Here is an 18392-nt window from a genome sequence, read left to right as displayed (position 1 = left end):
TAGTTAAAAAGAACCAGTTCTTAAATATGTCAGAGAAGATCATGCGAATCATCGTCGGGAGCAACTATGAGCAAATATGCTCATCTACAGGTTCCTTCAGAATTGCGATTTCAATAAGATCGCGATCGTTCGTGCGCTATTCTTGTCAAATTACTTACTTTAGTCTGCATTTATTAAATTTGTTTTATAGAAACATTTCTTTTTTTTCTTTCTCTCTCTCTTTCTTATATGCTGATCATATACTATATGAAATACACAACATCGTGAATATTAAATACATTAAAAGAATATATGTAATTATTAAAGAGAGTGCTTAATAATATTTCGAAACTCGTAAGAATTTTACATTAACAGTCATAAACATCTTTGTCGCGATTTAAAATAATTATTAATTGTCGATAAAATCTTCCTTTGATTTCTGCGGCCAGATAGCTCAGAATTTTTATTCCTTCCCCGAGTTCTATGTGAAGCAACCTGTATAAAAAAAATCCTGAGGCGCATCCACTTACTTAGTTCTCTACCTGCGGCGACGAGAAGCGGCTCTTAAAGCGCACGGGTTATTAAAACCGCATCCGCGGAATGACGGTGGGAACTTTTAATACCACTAAACGCTAGGATTTATGCACAAATTCGCCGAAAAGATAATATTTGTAAACTCGGATTTCATGCGATTCCATACTGTGTATTTAATTAAATAAACGGCTTTTCGCCGCCGAGTGATTGTATAATAAGATGCCATGATAATTATAATCATAGGAGATATCATACAGAGGTCAAGTCCTGTACTAACAATTCGACTGTAATTAAATCGATTATTATTCGAGGGGCATACGATTTTGTGTAATACGTTTTAAAAGTAAAAATATAGCGATGCAAGAAAAATTTCGATGAAACATTGAACATGATTATTGCCACGATATGTCAAACGTACAGAACGTAATAGACACTTACATTATTTAAGAAAATTTTTCAATCTAGAGATTTCTGTGAAAGATCTACTGAATGGCTCGATTTAAATGTTCGATTACTTTGATCGAGCTTATGGTTAATCAAATAAATAAGTGCGAGAGATTCCCGCAAAGTCAGGTGCAAAGAAAGCGGCCGCGCTCGTTAAAGCCCCGAATCGAGAAAGTACGAGGCATAAAATCGTGGTTACTCCCGATGTAAATTCAGCGTTTAGCGCTAATTAAATGATCCTTAATCCCCGTGATACTCGCGAACCTCGCCCTCGGATTCCGTAGTAATTGCTCGTCGCATCGAACTGCGCGGGCCCTTTTAGTGTGCCTCACGGCGACAGGTGCGACCTCGTGTCGAGACGAATGTTACACGTCTAAAGCCGAATTTACACGGTACGAATTGAAATTGTCCCACCATCAAATTATACAAAGTGATCTTCAAACAAATCTTTTGTATATTTGTAATAGAAAAATATCGGAAATAATATATGTTTCAAAAAGTAACGATGTTAATTAACATTATACCTTTGTAGCAAAATTATTTATACTATCAATTCTTCCTTATTTTAAATGATTCATTGTACAGCAAGTAAACTGTCAATTTATTTCAACGCGCGTTGTCATATTTAGGAACTGGTCTTTGGTAATGGTAGCATCAAATTGCACCCAGATATAATTCTAATTTAAACAAGCATATCGGAAAAATCTGATAGCATTCTCCCCGCGGCACGCATCTCGTTGCTCAATAAATATTGACATAATATCGGGTTGAATTTTTTTAACAAACTTGTTGAAACGCGACGAGAATGTTTAGCCGGCTTTGATATTCTTAAAGCATATTTAGTTACTTTATATTTATTTAAGATTGATAAAAACATAATCTCTTGAATGACTTTATATTCTTTCTCTATTATTTATATTAATAAATTTTTATCACTATTCCAAGCATTTATTTTATATCACTATTTTGTTTAAAATAGATTAAAATATTTATTTTCTTTAAATGTAATCTTATATTCATTATTCATACATTATGATTTAACGAGCGAAATATAAGACAGGGATTTGAAAAAGATACAGTGACTAACAGAATTAGATATAATCATATCTTTCTTTTACATTACCAAGAGATGGCATAAATCTTATAACATTTGAATAGCCAGTAAGGTTAATATCATTATATGTGAGAGAACGCTTCGTATCGTCACTCGCCGATCTTTTTCTGACCTCTAGCGAAGAAGCACCGCTGGAAGTCTATGATTTCCATCGCGTATCTTCTTTCCGCTATTCCAGACATTCTCGTTTTTTAATAGATTGCCATACGGCATTATAGAAAACGAATTGACGAAACCTAGGTTGAGAATTTCGCAAATAACTGAGAGATCGACGTTCCATCGCGGTCCTTATCTCATCGTTAATGAAAGCTAGCGCGGACGTAAATTCAGAATTTAGTGTCAATTAAATTGTATTTTGTTAGAAGTGCTGTGATTGCACACAATTGCAATTTCAGTTTAAAGATCATAAATTTTACATTTTTATTTAAACACTTTACTATCTTAAACACGTTTATGTAACTCTCACTTTATGCATACCATGTATATTGCATGTTTTTAACGAATTAAAAAAATCGAAATACAATTTTTCTTAAAACTACAGATACATCGTATGTATATTGATTTGATTAATTTATTCCTTCATTAGTGGCTTTGTTTGGCAAAAATTTATGTTCTAATTGTTCAATACACGCTGCTTTTAAGCTAACAATAATTTAATCCGATGAATTCCGCAAAATGGAAGACCGATCTAATGGTGGATGTAATTGCCGTCGCTGAGAGAGCAATTAATTATTTTCGTCGATCGCCTGCCCATGTAACATCCGCGCTCGATAACGCGTTCAATCTTGCAGAGGTGCATCGCGTGATTCCATAATTTTATTTAATCATACTCCTCCTCGAAACTTCGCCAACACGGCTTTTGCCATTATCGATGTTCGAACGCGGCGCATGACAGATACATACGTGAAATTTTCAACGACGGCAAACAACAACGTAACTAGACGTAGATGTTTTAAAAAATTATTACCAGATCTTAGATAAATACACTTTTCAACGAAATAATATATCTTGCTGCGACAGAAGATCGCGGCAATGTATTTATGTGTATCATTTTCTGCTTTATTATATACGAGTTGTCAACTCGGTAATAATCATAAATATAAAGGAAATGTTTATTTATATATGTGCTTATGAAATTTGATTAAAATTGCAAAAATTTTAAAAATCATATATTTCCTTCTTTACTAAAAAATATTTATATGAAAAAATAAGAATGGCTCCGAAATTATAATATATATATATATATATTAATTAAAATTACACAATGTGGTATCTAACAGAGAGAAAATGTTCGCGGTAACACTTGTCAATGAAAGCACCGAAAGGGTTACATCCTCGCGCGAATAAATCTCTCGCTGACGAAGAGATCACGCGTGGGGACACCGGGCCTTCGGGGGGAGATTCGCTCGCGCTTTGCGACTTGCGGAACCTGTAACCCACGCCGTCGGAGACGACAACAGTTGCGGTTAAATGCCTGACATCCGGTGGTCGTGGTTGATCCCCACCGCCCATCGAGATTTAGCTCCGCGTAACTCTTTCGGCTCCGCACGACTCCGCGCGAAAAGGAGGGTGTAGGAACTCGATCCAGAACTCGCTCTCTCTCTCTCTCTCTCTCTCTCTCCCTCTTTCTCTCTCGTGGCAATTCGGGGACGAGCTCAGTTATTTAATTAAAACCGGATTATACACGTGGTGGCACCACGCCGTTACGCTAGCGCCTACACCCTACGTCTGCTAACCATCGGCGCTATCGATATATATACTAATTGCCTTATCCGGATTTAAACGCGCGTAAATACTCGCACCGCCATTGACGAACTAATTACTCGTGGTTTGTATTTTGTTAAGAATCGGCGAACGGTGAATTGTCAACAAAGGCAAAGTCTGAGACAGACATGCGAAAAGAATGAACGGACTTGGCGAATTCGAAAACAAACAAAAATTCATAAACAAACATTCGCGTATAACATAACATGGGGAATTTCAGCTTATATAGGCATTTATTAGCCGTTGTTTGTTGATAATAATAGTTCTATCATTAAATCAATACATGATTTAATCCACTAATTTAAAATCTTTTTTCTTATTAGATTAAAAAAGTAAAAAGATTCTTAGTAAAAATATTAATAACTTATTTTTTTAAGCGTTATGTATAATTATTTATTTAAAATATATTTTTATTTTATTATATATATGTGTGAAATATACATTTAACTATATATAATCGAAAGCTTTTATGAAACCTGAGAAGTTATAAATTAATCTTATATCTAGATTTATATTATTCAAGCGATACTAAATTAAAGTAAATTTAATTTAATCTAGTTAAATTGATCCCATCATCAGGTGTTTCCATTAGAATATCTTAAATAATAAGAAGATAATTTAAAAATATTCTTAATCTTTTTTAAAAACAATTATAAAATCTAGACGTTATGATTATCTTATCTTTATGATTCTATGTGAAGAATTTTCTTTTTACGTTGCTCTAATTTATTTATTACAATTTTATATATTTATATATTGACGATACCGTAATTACCAGAAGAAAAAAAATGATTCGCGTCGGAAAATTCGAAAATTCAGATTGGCTTCCGTCCCCGCCGGCAAACGCACTTTAACCCCTTTGCAGGCGCGCCGCGCTGCCTGCCGCCCTTCGAGTCCGCGTTGATGTTCTCTATTAAATCAAAGGGGCATTCAGATGGCGGCCGATGCGCCAGGAATCCAAATCGGAGCCATAAACCCTCGAAAGGCAGCGCTCGAATTGCAGCCAAATGTCTCTCGTCCTGCCATTACGCGGCCGTCGCCGTCGCCCGCGAACTGCTACCGCGTTCGCAACATTGAAGCGAATTCTTTCTTTTGATCCAGGGAAACGATCAACCACGCAAGATTATTTTTCATTCGAAGAAAGAAGCGCGAATTTCAATTTAATTATTATTCATAGCTAGATATTACAAATTTTACAGTTCAATCACATTTATTCTTCCTATATGATTTCGCGATGCGATTACTTCGTTGTAGCATGCGATTATTTTTCCAATCGAGACTGGTTGAGGGTGTCTCTTTCAATAAAGGCAGGAAAACGGAATATCGAGTACAGTAACGGGCGCGGACATAAATTTGCGAGCGCATCTAATTGAAAGGGGAATAGAAGAACGGAGTTCTCAGACGCTCCGCTTTTTTGAGGACAAAGAGGATGAGAAGGAGGGGCGCCGCATAGGTCGGAGATAGAAATACGAGATGTATATGGGAGGGGGAGTATCGAGAGAAGGGAAGACGGAGGGCAACGTGTTTGCCGGACTGCTCCACGGGATATGTTAAACTGCTCGAGAATGTCGGCATTCCTTGAATAAACGACGAGTTAAAGAAGCGCGCGGTCCGGAAACGAGATTCTTCGTAAAAAAAAAGAAGCGCCCGCGCAAATTTCAAGTATTGGATCGCTCCGCGCACACTTATATTAGTCTTTGCGAAGTTGTTTCGCATTCTTATCTGGAGTTAAAGTATCATTATTATTTCTTAACATGTGAAAATACAAAATATAATAAAATTAAAAATTGATCAGATCCTATTATTAATTTTAAAACTCTATAACATTTTATTTTACCCCCAGTTATAACGCCCTTATAAATTTATTGTGCGACTTACTATTTTTAGTTTAAGATTCGTGCAATTAATAAAGAAAAGACACTATTCTTATGAAATTTCGTATGAAATAAGAAGAATTAATGTCATAAATATAGAAAAAAATCTTAATCTTATTTTCTTAGCGAGTTTCCTTTAACTAATTATTTTTTAGTAGAAGTATATATATATATATATATATATATATATATATATATATAAGATAATAAGATTATTAAGACAATTTTCTATATTTATGACATTAATTCTTCTTTATTTATATTAATTCTTCTTTATATATATATATATATATATATATATATATATATTCAGATTTACTAAGATTAATGAAACACAAATAGTCGTCACAGTTCAGCTTTGTCTCGAAATAACTAAGCATATATTATAGACAATATTAGATTTCGTTTTACTGATTTCATTAGCATTGGCTTTAATATAATAATTAAATATTGAATAGATAGATAGATTTTGATTTGAAGAAGTATTCTTGATTGTACTATTTCTCCAGAAATTGAAATGATCGACGTTTAATTGGATTGATTGGCAATAGTCTACATTCGTCAGATGAAATTAGTGAGCTGAGAATATTAAATCATTTAAATCACCTTTTCTCGATTTCCTCTCGATTCCTATAATGAATTGCAAACATATTCTTATCTACAATCATTTAGAAAAGATACAGTTATATAATATGATTTTATATTATTTGATGTAATCGGCAAAAGAAAATATAATTTAAGAAACTGAAGGAGACGACAAATTAAATCTCGGAAATGTGATTAAAAGTAATAAAAACGCTTATCTCTTTCTTTTCTTGCATAAAAAGGATAAATAAGTTTTTTTAGTTTAGTAAAAGACCCAGAATTAATTAATATTTCTAAAACGAAAGTTTAAAATAAAATTGACATTAATGAAACACTTTAATCACAATAAAATTATAATTTGAAATTAGACATATTTTTTTTATTATTTAAAAAAGAAATATTTAATTTTTGATATTTAAATGAACTTTTCAATAATAATCGATCAACCACTTATAACTCTTTCCTTAATCCGCAAAAGTATGACGATGTTTCTGACGACGAAAAAGAAGACCATCGTGACCTTATCGCCCGTTATCATTAACGGCCGGAAGAACGTTGAAGGAGGTGATTCGCGCTTAAGGACCAGCGTTTGCTGACATAATTAACGGAAGCGACGTCGTTTTCTCGCGGAGTCGTTCGCGGAGGTTGCGAAAATAAAAAGAGGAATCTGATTGTGAGATGTAAGAAAGAAGGAGATGTCGACAGCTGGCTAAGCCGCGGTTCTTTCGTATCTTCATCTCATCTATTCTTTTCGCAGTACGCCTTCCATCTTCGTTGTTTCTTTAAGCTGTATCCGTGCTCTACGTCTTATCGCACTTATTCTCCATTTTCGTTAAATATTTTCACTTCTGCAAGCTGCGGGATTCTCGAAAGCGCAACGTACGACGGCACTTGCCAGCTTTCTCAGGAAAATATTTTCTCTTTGTTTCCCCGACTCTCTTCTTCCTTGAGAACTAGAAGAATGTGACATTTGTCATTGCATGTATTTCTCTACGCGGTGCGTTCACAATTTTCGCGCTCTTCATGTCAGTTCAGGAATTCTTTTGAATTCCTTTTTCGAAAGAGTCTAATTTATGATTATATCTCTTCTGTATATTTTTAATCAGTAATCTTGTTCTATATTTTATTTTCATTTCTGAGAAATAAAATTTTTTTTTAATTGTTGGAAGAAACGTGACGATGAAAATATCTTAAGACCAAGAATTTAACAATTTTCAGGAACCGCTAAAAAAAGCGGGAATTCTTTAGTTTCGACCGCGATTACCAGAATTTCGTTCGCCCTCGGCTTCTTCTTCGACGCGAAGTCTTTTCTTTCGATTAAAGGACAATGCCTTTTCGCCACCGCCATTCTCGGGCCTCTCGCGAAGCTATCTCTCCGACCGTGACCATAACTGTGCTATCATTTACACTTAGTCCCCTTTAGAGCGGCAACAGGGTGGCTCCGAGATAGAGCGGTCGCGTATCTTTAATTAAAAGAGGCGTTCGCTACCTATCTACCTCTACCCCGACGCGAAATAAAAAGACGCGACCGTGTGTAGAGAGGGTGTCGCGATATTAAAGCACTGCGCGCGCCAGCCTGAAAGACTCGGGATAAATAAAGATGTTACATTGTTCTTAACGGCCAATCAAGGTGCAGATAAAATCCCGCGCGCCCAACTGATTCGAAATGTCGCTTTTCTTTACTCTTTTATTTACTCAATCATGCTTTTTTATTATCAGCGATTTAATTTAATTTAAAAATGTGACATTATAAAAAGTGATATAAATAAAATTAGCTTTCTCATACTTAAAAGTTAGTATTTTTAAAACAATTTCGTTGCATTTCGATTGCAAATCATATTCTTCGCGATAGAACAAAAACTATACAGATATCTATAATATTTTTGAATCAAATTAGTCTTAAGTTTTGTATTAAGTTTTCGTAATATGGCACAGCATAATAGAAAAATGAACAAATCCTTATAAATTGAAAAATTTTTCTAATAAAGTTGAAACTCAGGACTTGTGACTGAATATTTCTAATTTTTATTACCTAATCTTATCTGTTTTTTTTTTCTTTTGTTATATTTTGTATAATCGTGTAAAAATTAATAAAATATCAAATATAATAGGTACATTTACAAGCTGAATTAGCAATAATGAAATGCACGATAGCGAAAGATACACCAAAGATCAGATTAAAAGAGATCCGACGGAAAGCCGTAAAAAATTATACCTGTTATCTTTTTCCGGTCACGCCTTTCTTATGTAAAGACTATATTAAAACGAATAAAAATGGACAATAACAATGTTCTTGGTTCAAATAACATTTCATGGCTTCCTGACTAATTCCAACTGCCCATAATTTTTTCGTCCCAGCGTGGCCGCAAAATATATATTGTCTGACTTGTTTTCTTTATGCATTTTTTATTTCTTGCTTTATCTATTATTTACACTACTAGAAAATTTTTATTAACGAGAAATTATTTTATTTTCTCATCCGCATTATTCCGATGCTTTGATATCCATCTTCGTCAAAAGTTTGACATTTATATTCTTCAAAGATACAGTGACATTCATCTCTTCTCAGTTTCATCTAGCTTTTAATATATTTTTTATAACTAATTTTTAATAAAAATTTTTAATTTTATTTTCAACGCTGCTATATATAACTCTCTCTGTGAAAAGTGGGTTCATATAATATCATAAAGGAAATGAATTATGTAATTTTGTGAAATTTTATATGCTATATAAACGTTGATTATATCTACATATGTTAAATATATCATAATATTACAAAATCTTGCTTGAATATATCAAGCTTTTCCTTTTTTTTTTCTTTTCTTTTTTTAGCTACCGGGCTATATCGCGTGCCTGTATTTATCCGCATAAAAATGCTATAATGAGGCTGCGATGCGGACCCAGCGCGAAAATTACAAACGTAGTTATAGACACTATATCGAATAATGTCCGCGTCTGCCAGAGGAAATCACGGCGGAATCATCCAATTAACGAAATACCTAATTTTCAATGAAATTCCCATTATGTTGCATACAGGGATAAGCTTTAATATTAAAGCATTTTATTAAAATGTAAAATATTAAAACACTGTAATGCATCCAGTCCAGCTCGTCAAATAGCGTCCGTGTTTGTACTGCAAACGTTTCGTGCGCATTTGCAGCCCGGAAACAAATTATATCATTTCCAACCCTGCTTACCGCCCTCGCAATCAGTAAATATTCCGCTGTACGAGCAGGAATTTAAAAGTCATCATCAGCTAGTCGATGACATTTATCGATATTTCAATTTTGATAATAAGAATTAGATTGTTGACTTAAATAGCCGAATGAATTTTATTATAAAATAAAAATTCTATTATTTTTGAAGATTATATATTAATATGACTCATTAAGTTCTAATCGAAATTGTATTTAATTATATTTGTACAGATATTGAGGTGTTATATTAAAAAATATTATAATATATATATTCTATAATAATGATTGATATTGCAGTGATTAATTTTTTATAGTAATATTTTTGTAACTTTAAACTTTAAACTTGTAACTTTATAAATAAAATCTTACATAAATAATCTGATCTGTGTGCATATATGTGTGTGTTAAAACGTCAATTATATTACATCGTTTTTTTATTTTTTTTTTTTTTAATAAAATGTAAGTTATAAATGAATTATGCGTATCTACTTGAATTGTAGAAAATTTATCAAGAAATTTGCTAGCAAATTTTTTAATAAAGAAACCTGTATACCATATACATCGAGCTTTAATATTTGAATACAAATAATACATAATACATAATTTTTATCACAAAAAATATAAAATAATAAAAAAGTATAATAAAAGCTAAAAAAATATAATGAATCTTAGACTCTTTTTACGTTAAGAATGCTGTTTCGTTATGCAAACAAGCCGACTCTTCTCTATCCGGAAACCGCGAGAGAATATCGCGAGTTTCCTCGTCTATTTTTACAAGCGACCCTTAGGGGTCAAGATTTGTGAGGGCGAGGGAGGCCCCCTTCTTTGCGCTGTCGACGTGAAACATTTGTCGCGATCAAATCCTCGTGGTTTCGAGCACCGGATCGTCGTCTTTTGTCAAAATAAACGAGCCAATCGTTCAAGTTGTGTGTTTAAAAGAAAAAGTTGAAAAATTAGAAATTTATTTGTTTTATTACGCGCGGAAGTATGTTACCATTTTTCTACGTTTTTTTTTTCGTTCGACGTAATTTTGGTTTCTTTTTTTTTTAATATTTTATACACTTAATTTTTTTAAAGTTCCTATTTTATCAAATTTAAAATTATAGAACTACAAAAATAATAATAAGAGATTTAAACGAATGGGATTGGCAATTTGAAGTTTTGAATTGTGCACGTGGAAATTGTTTTATTCTATTTTTTGAGAAGACGTCACTCTGTATAATCAGAAAATAGCAAGCAGGTGCGAACATTCAGCAAAGAACGTTTATTTTCATATGCGCTATGGAATTCGCGTCGGGAAGTAATATTTTTTCTTGATTCATAAATTTCTATTCCGCGTATTATATCGTACATTTTTTTATTGCAATAGCATTAGCTACCGATTAAGCAAGACACAATCATAAAAAATTAAAGTTGCAGTTATATTATTTCATAATATATATATATATATATATATATATATATATATATATATATATATATATATAGATATATAGATATGTATATAATTGTATGTATATAATGATATGTAGACATATATATATATATATATATATATATATATATATATATAATTTTGCGTAATAATAATTATATTTTTCATGTTTGAAAATAAAAGAGTTTTGTTAGAACACGGAATTATGATTAAAATTTAAGGCACCAAAAATTTAATTTATTTTTTCAAATAATTTGTCGATTAGCAAGTGCAGACAATAATTTTCAGTAGACAAATTATTGCTAAAGCAGCGTTTAATCAAGTAATCGATTTAAATAGCGATTGAGAATAAAAGACGAAAACGTATTAACAGTTACAATGATTAAAGTATTCCAAATTTTGCGATAGACGCGTTTAACACCGGAAGGAAGATGCATTTTAAATGTGAAGATTCAATTTGTCGCTCGTCCTGACACCAATATCGTTTAATATGTCTAATTAGATTTCCATGATATCGTTTGTCAATCTATTTATAATCGCTGTCGACAGACGAAGAACGATTTATTATTACATCACAGTGAAGTCAAGAGATTTCGTTTGAATAAAGAGGCTAATTCTGCAATGTGTGTATGTGTGTGTATGTGTATAGCGATAATTTGAAAGCTAATCAAGCTAGAGTGAACGCGATGCAGTTTAAGCCAATATGAATGAATATTAATGTGCTCCAATTGCTATTAAAAAAAAAATCTCTTTTCTTCTAAAAATATTTTAATGTGTCAAATACTATCATGACACATGAAGTCTGATACTATCTAATTTTTCATTACATTAAAAAATAAAGTTTGGTTATCTAATACATTTTAAGATTATGTGATAATATATTCGATTTTCAATAATAAATTTTCAATATAGTTATTTTATCGTAAATGTTTTTTAAGATTAATTACATAAATTATTGCAATTTATGTCATTATAATAATAATTTTTATGTTGAAAATTTAGTCTAAAAAATCTTTTAAGACAATTTATTTGGAAAATATAAATATATATTTCTATACGTATAAAATGTTAAAATTATTAATTTATATAAATACTTTGGTAAAATGAGCTTCGTTGCAAATATGAGAAGTATATTCTTAGCGACAATTTGAAACTGTCTGGAACTGTCTATGCACAACATTTACGATGATTAAACAAATAAGCAAAGAAAATTCAATCGCAAAAAAATAATCCCCCTCACGAAATTATCCGCGATGGAAATGCAATATAACTGATAAATCTCGTGTCATTTCTTCGTTTTTTGAGTCGACTTTCTTCATTGCATCGTCGCGACATTAATTCCGTCGACTTCCGTTATTTGATGATATCGTACTCGCAAGGCAGACTACGATTATCATTCAGGAATTTTAAAGTGCATGCAGAATGCATGTATACATTCACGCGTCGTCGATTTTGTGTTATTTTATTCCAAAGTCGCGATAGATTACGATCGATTAAAACCGACGAAGGAAACTCGAGGCACCTAATTAATGCAAAGTGCATTTAAGTATATCTTGCAATCGACTAGGAGGTAAAGATCTATCTTTAAACTTCACATTTTAAACAATCATATATATAATATACAGAAAATTTGAAAAATACTATAACTAAGTAGCACAATTGCTATAGAATCAAAAATTAATTATATAGTGTGTACATAATTTATGATAAGAATAAAAAAGTTATGGAATTATAGTTTGTTACAATGTTTTTATTTAGGATTTCAGATTAAATGTTTTGACAATTATCTATATTAAATTAAATATTTTCTAGTTATAATAAATTGATTTATCAATTTATTTTGCCGCTCTTCTTACATGTAGATTATTCTTTAAGCTTTCATTAAAGAAGTGAAAGTAGAAAGTATTATACATATATATTACACATATATTTTTTTACTATTTTGCATTGTTATATATATATTACATTATTATGATAATTAAATTAAGATACGAGTTTAAATAGTTGTAAAGATAACACGTCACATTGATCGTAGGATATATTTATTTAACGTGTTTCTTCTTGAGATTCACAGCGCAAATTCCAATAGATAACGAATGTTTTTAATTTATAAATTTCTTCTAAATAGTTCCGGTCACTTAATCTTATAAATTAGAATTGCAATTATTATTTATAGGAGATATTATTTCTAGGAGAGAACATTTAGATTTCAATTCGATAATTAAAGTACATAGTGCGCTCTACACAAGACCGAGAAAGATGTCGAGAAGTATCACGCGCTGATAGACGCAACTAAATAAAATGCAGCTTAGCATCTATCCGGTCAAGGATGGACGATCGCGCGATTTTTTTTGTCTGTCTCCCGTATACGACTGTATGCCGACTCGCAATAAATATTTACCACCGTATAAAACCGCTTTCAGCTTGTCCTCCTAGCATAGCAATGTTGCGAAGCCGCTTTGAGATACGGTCGATTAACGTGTAATTAAAATCAACCGTAAAAATCCGACACGTTAATATTGCAAACTTTTTCTATAAGTTTATGCATAGTTTACTTTTCCGGGCTGAATCTTGACACTACGATGCACACTACGAGGTGTGCTGGATGCAGAGGGTGACAAGTTTTCACGATTAATTATGCATTCCCGTTAAAGTGCAAGATGTGAGATAGAAGTATCCCGCTGGAGTACTATGGGTTGTTTGCGCTGCTCTTTTTCCCTTGTCCTATTCCCCTCTCGCTCGGATATTCTTCCTCTTTTTTTCTTTCTTTTTCTTTTACTCGCCGTTTTACGGAGCAATAAATTGCAAGTAAACGAGCCGGGCCCGCGTTGACCTACGGCGGCGGTTTTCGTTTCGCGACTCGTTTCTGGGCTTAATGCGATGCGCGCGTCTCGACGGCGATTCGTTGCGGAAAGTAATTACGAGGCGAGTTGAATACTTTTTAAATTGTGTTAGCCGATCTTTCAAGAAGTGAAACATCCTTCCTCCCTCTTCAGATCTATTCTTTGACCGCGCTTGAGAAAAACTCTCATTTTCGTGGACATCAAAGAGAATCTTTAAAATGCATTTAATTGTCAAATAAAAAAGGATTTTTCTCTGTTTTTACTCCCTTTTTGCTAAAACGCATTTTATATTTTGTATTGCAATATTAAATTTATTTTTATTTTACAAGTTTGAAAGAAATTTAAAAGAAACTTGATTGTTAATGTATTTGATGAAAATGTAGTTTGAAATTGTTTTACAATTTGCCAATAATAATGAAAAGGGAAGAAGCAACTATATATATTGGGATGATCTTGGGTATAGCACGTCGGTAAAATAAATTAAGAAATATTAAAAAATTTTTACACATTTTTCTGTACAACGAGGTATTATCATTCTATGATCAATAATTTGTTAACAATTTAAGTTTGAGAGAGATAGATACAATAACCAAATATTTACACGATAAAAACAATTTTGATATGCAATTGTTAATTTTCAATACCCTTCTGTTTTAGGCAAGAAGAAATTTCCCTCAGATCCATCTTGCTGCCCGGTATGCGGAGTGACAGTGAGACCTCAAGAATTGGAACAGCATTTTGCTCAAGAACTTGATCGACTGTATAAGGTTTCTACAACACCCTCAAGACCTCGATCTTCAAGATCAACCTTGCCGCCGACGCATCCCCAAGATCACCCCCATGGTCCGATGCTGCATGCCCCATCGGCGGCGGACGGTACCCCCCAGGCTAGATGGGAGACATACAAGAGGATTAAGGCCAATAGACAGGTAATTCATTGATTATGTGTGTATTGTTTTAATCTCTCATTGATTACTATTTAATGATATGTTGTAATTTTTCTTTCGAAAAATTACGATTGTACGTATAAGATTTTTCGTGTTTCTGCTTAATTATTAATAAACAAATTGATGCATAATTTCTTTATATATATATATATATATATATATATATATATATATATATATTAAAGATTAACATGTTTTTTCCACATCTAAATTTTTTTTTAAATCAATCTAATGATTCAAATCGCTTAATCGAGAGTGAGAAAAATTTATCATTTTTCATGAATTAAATTTCGAGATCTCAAAGAAATGATTATATCAATTGGAATTGATCGCGATCGAAACTGTACATCATATGAAAAAATATTATTAGATTTTTTATTATGGGTTCAGTTCCAGAAATATTTGAAATATATTTGACGTAAGAAATTTGAATAAATTAAGATGTTTAATAGCATCTCTCGATGATATCTTGTTAATATAATCGCATAAATTGCTTTTTATGTATTTCGTTACATCGATGCTATTGCATCGCTTGATGTAATATATGCACGTTGCTATATTTCTTTTCATACAGGCTAGAATACGCGTTAAGAATCGGAAGAGAAAAGCGGACGAAGCGTCCTGTCCGGTTTGCAGTGAGAGATTATCTGGCACCCCAGAGGAATTGAATCAGCATGTCGATCGATGCTTGAATAAGCAGAACAATGGGAACCCGGCCGGACAGAACGCGAATCTCGACGAGGAGGACGTCGACGTCGAGGGTGATGCCGAGACCTTTGAGGAATACGAATGGGCCGGTCAGAGAAGAGTGCGTGCCTCTTCTATGCTCGTCGGTGGATTCTCCGGTGAGTGTACATTTGTCGCGTTAAATTACGTGAATTTATTATATGTGTGCAGAAGGGGACAAATATATGCATTAAATATGCGGTTATTAAGCACATATAATGTACAGTTTTGTATTTATTTAAAAGTACTAAATCAATATAGAACGTTAAATACGCATGGAAAATGAATATATGTTTGATAATTATGAATTGTGTGATAGAGTTTAGTTTGTATTCTGACATGAAAAAACTTTTTATAGAACGTTATTTTACTAGGACTTGAATTTCCATAAAACTAAAATTTGTTTTATATTATCTGCGAATTTACATATTTACTAAGCAAAATTGTATTGACACTTTGGCATATATATGTCAAAAATAATTATTAAATTAAGATTAATCTCAGATAATTTTTTAGAGTCTAACACTCTTCGCATTTTGTATAAAAATCTAGAATTGATATCAAAACTCAAGCACGTTTTGTGAAACAGGATTTAAAATCGCAATCGATTGAATATTGCAATTGGTTCAATATTGCATAATTACACATTCAATCTTTCTCTTTCTACAATATAACTTTTTATGTAGCATATTATTTGTAGATTTACACAAATTATTTCATATCATTACATAAGTCATAATGCAATGTATAAAAAGAAATATTATCCGAGAAGAGTATAGAGTCGAGATTACGTAATCTTTTCTCAACTCTACGTTTTCCCACAATTTTCATCGACCTGCTAAGAGCTCGTCATTTTTTCGCATCGCAGCCGCAGGTCTCGCGACCTCCTCGAGCAATCGCTCCGGTAGCGGCGTCGGAGGTGGAGGCAGCAATCAAGAAGATGAGGACGTGGACCTCGTAGTCGACGGCGACGATGCCGCCGAGTTTGGTCCGGCTCAATATTCCGAGGCGGACGTGATCGCGCCGCGAATCGATGGAACGCCGCGCGAGCAAAAGGAGCGAGACGCCCTTCGCGAAGCTGTCATTTCGCCAAACGCGCCGCACACACCGCAACAGTTGACCCCGGATTCCGGACTGACGGCACTGGTCGAGGTGAAGCCGGAACCGGGCACCACGACGCCCGTCGGTCAGCAAAACGATCCCGATGAAGGAGCCTCTGTGTCACCCAGGAGAGACGGCGACACGCCGGTCGTGGAAGCTCTTCGTGGCCGAATCCGTGAGCTCGAGACCGATATGCGCGGGCAACTCTTTAAGTGTCTCATCTGCATGGTGAGAGTTAACTAACGAACACTCAACTAATCCGAATAAGGATAAATAAGATAGTAGCGTGTCTCTGAATTGTGTCTCTGACTGAGACTTGAATATTTAACTTTGAGAATCAGTAAATCTGTGTGTATACAAATAAACACACAAGTGTATATATATATATAAACACACAAGTATATATATATAAACACACAAGTGTATACATATAAACACACAGTTTATATGTGTAACATATCAACACACAATAATCTTTATAAAAATAAGTCGTATAATATAGACATGTTATATATTTTTTTTTAAATTTGATCAAAAATATATTAGAAATACACTTATGATTATTTAGATTTTCAAGGCAGGAAAACGAAGTCTTAAATTAAAATGTATTGCTTTTTGCTAATTGAATTTAAGGAATAATGTAGCGTTGGAATAATCCATAAAAAATAATTTTGCAAAATAAGTGAAACAAACGTAATAATGCAAATTTAGTTTTAGACTCTGAAAAACGATTATTTAACAGCCGCGTATAAAAATCGAACCGATTAACTTTCGAACGTTAATGCAGCACACGATTATAATCGAGTCATCATTATTAGATTGTCGTTATAAATAACTAGTTGGTTTCAATATGTGAAAAATCGAATGAAACATGCGAAAAATGGGTCGAAAAAACAGCACGTTTATCGTATTTTATATCATTTTTCATGTCCTTGTAATATTACATTATACATATTATTTCGTCGCGTTTTATCCGACATATTATCTGACAACGCGCGTTTTCACAACTCGTAAATAATTGTAACTTGATATAAAAACGACACATAAAATTTTACCGCATTTCCCATCGGCGGCTGCCTGAAATATTTTAGATCGTCGAATAAATTATTCTTTAATGCTAGTCATACGAGTTAACGAAGTAACGAAGGAACTTTACATATAATATTGCCGTCGAGTGTTTTCATCGTCCGAGACGTAATATTACCTGTCCCCGTACTCGCTGCACTACGTTATTTAGGTTCGCGATCATAGGAAATAATTCGTCGCGCGAGATAAGACGGCGATCTCGGGACCGTACGGTGGAAGTAAAACGCTCGAGCGTATCAATCAACGATCGTTATCCGTCAAGATAAATAAATGGCGAACGTATTTTCCCGAAAGGAATGCGTATGTAACGATCGCTAATAATAATCGTTTTAATTCATTCCACCGAGAGAGGTAAAATGTTGGCTAAGTGACCGATTGACTCTTGATCTCACAATTGTTAAGCCTATTTTATTCTTGTCCGCGTTAATGTTATCGATTACATTTTATTGCGTCTTTGTCATTCGCGAGAAGTCGAACTGGATTTAACTTCCACGCTCGACTCCGTATTAATCTAATGTGGTATTAATCCTTTGATTGCAGGAACAATATAAGAAGCCAGTCACTTCGGTATGCTGTTGGCACGTGCACTGCGAGCAATGCTGGTTGCATACGCTGGTAGGTTTATTTTCTCTTTATGATATATATATATACTAAAATCTCTGAATTATTTTTCACATGTATTTCAAAACGATTAAATTAAATCCTTCCAAACGGAGAAGATAATTTTCGGATTATATTCGCAAAATGTCTAAACCAATCGGGC

The 18392-nt window shown here is 33.2% G+C and overlaps 1 protein-coding gene across 4 annotated transcripts in view; it reads left to right on the top strand.

Moving 5' to 3' along the window:
• LOC126852907 (E3 ubiquitin-protein ligase Rnf220-like) overlaps positions 1–18392 on the top strand; it is a 149535-nt gene that overhangs the window by 129744 nt on the left and 1399 nt on the right. For all 4 annotated transcript variants that reach the window (XM_050598475.1, XM_050598312.1, XM_050598397.1 and 1 more), the window contains 4 exons: positions 14427–14698; positions 15291–15561; positions 16311–16771; positions 18170–18244. In XM_050598475.1, the coding sequence (XP_050454432.1) occupies positions 14427–14698; positions 15291–15561; positions 16311–16771; positions 18170–18244 (1079 nt within the window). The remainder of the gene's footprint in view (positions 1–14426; positions 14699–15290; positions 15562–16310; positions 16772–18169; positions 18245–18392) is intronic.

This window comes from Cataglyphis hispanica, chromosome 1 (assembly GCF_021464435.1).
Source record: "Cataglyphis hispanica isolate Lineage 1 chromosome 1, ULB_Chis1_1.0, whole genome shotgun sequence".
Lineage (NCBI taxonomy): Eukaryota > Metazoa > Arthropoda > Insecta > Hymenoptera > Formicidae > Cataglyphis > Cataglyphis hispanica.
This window is presented reverse-complemented; position numbering and strand designations above follow the sequence as displayed.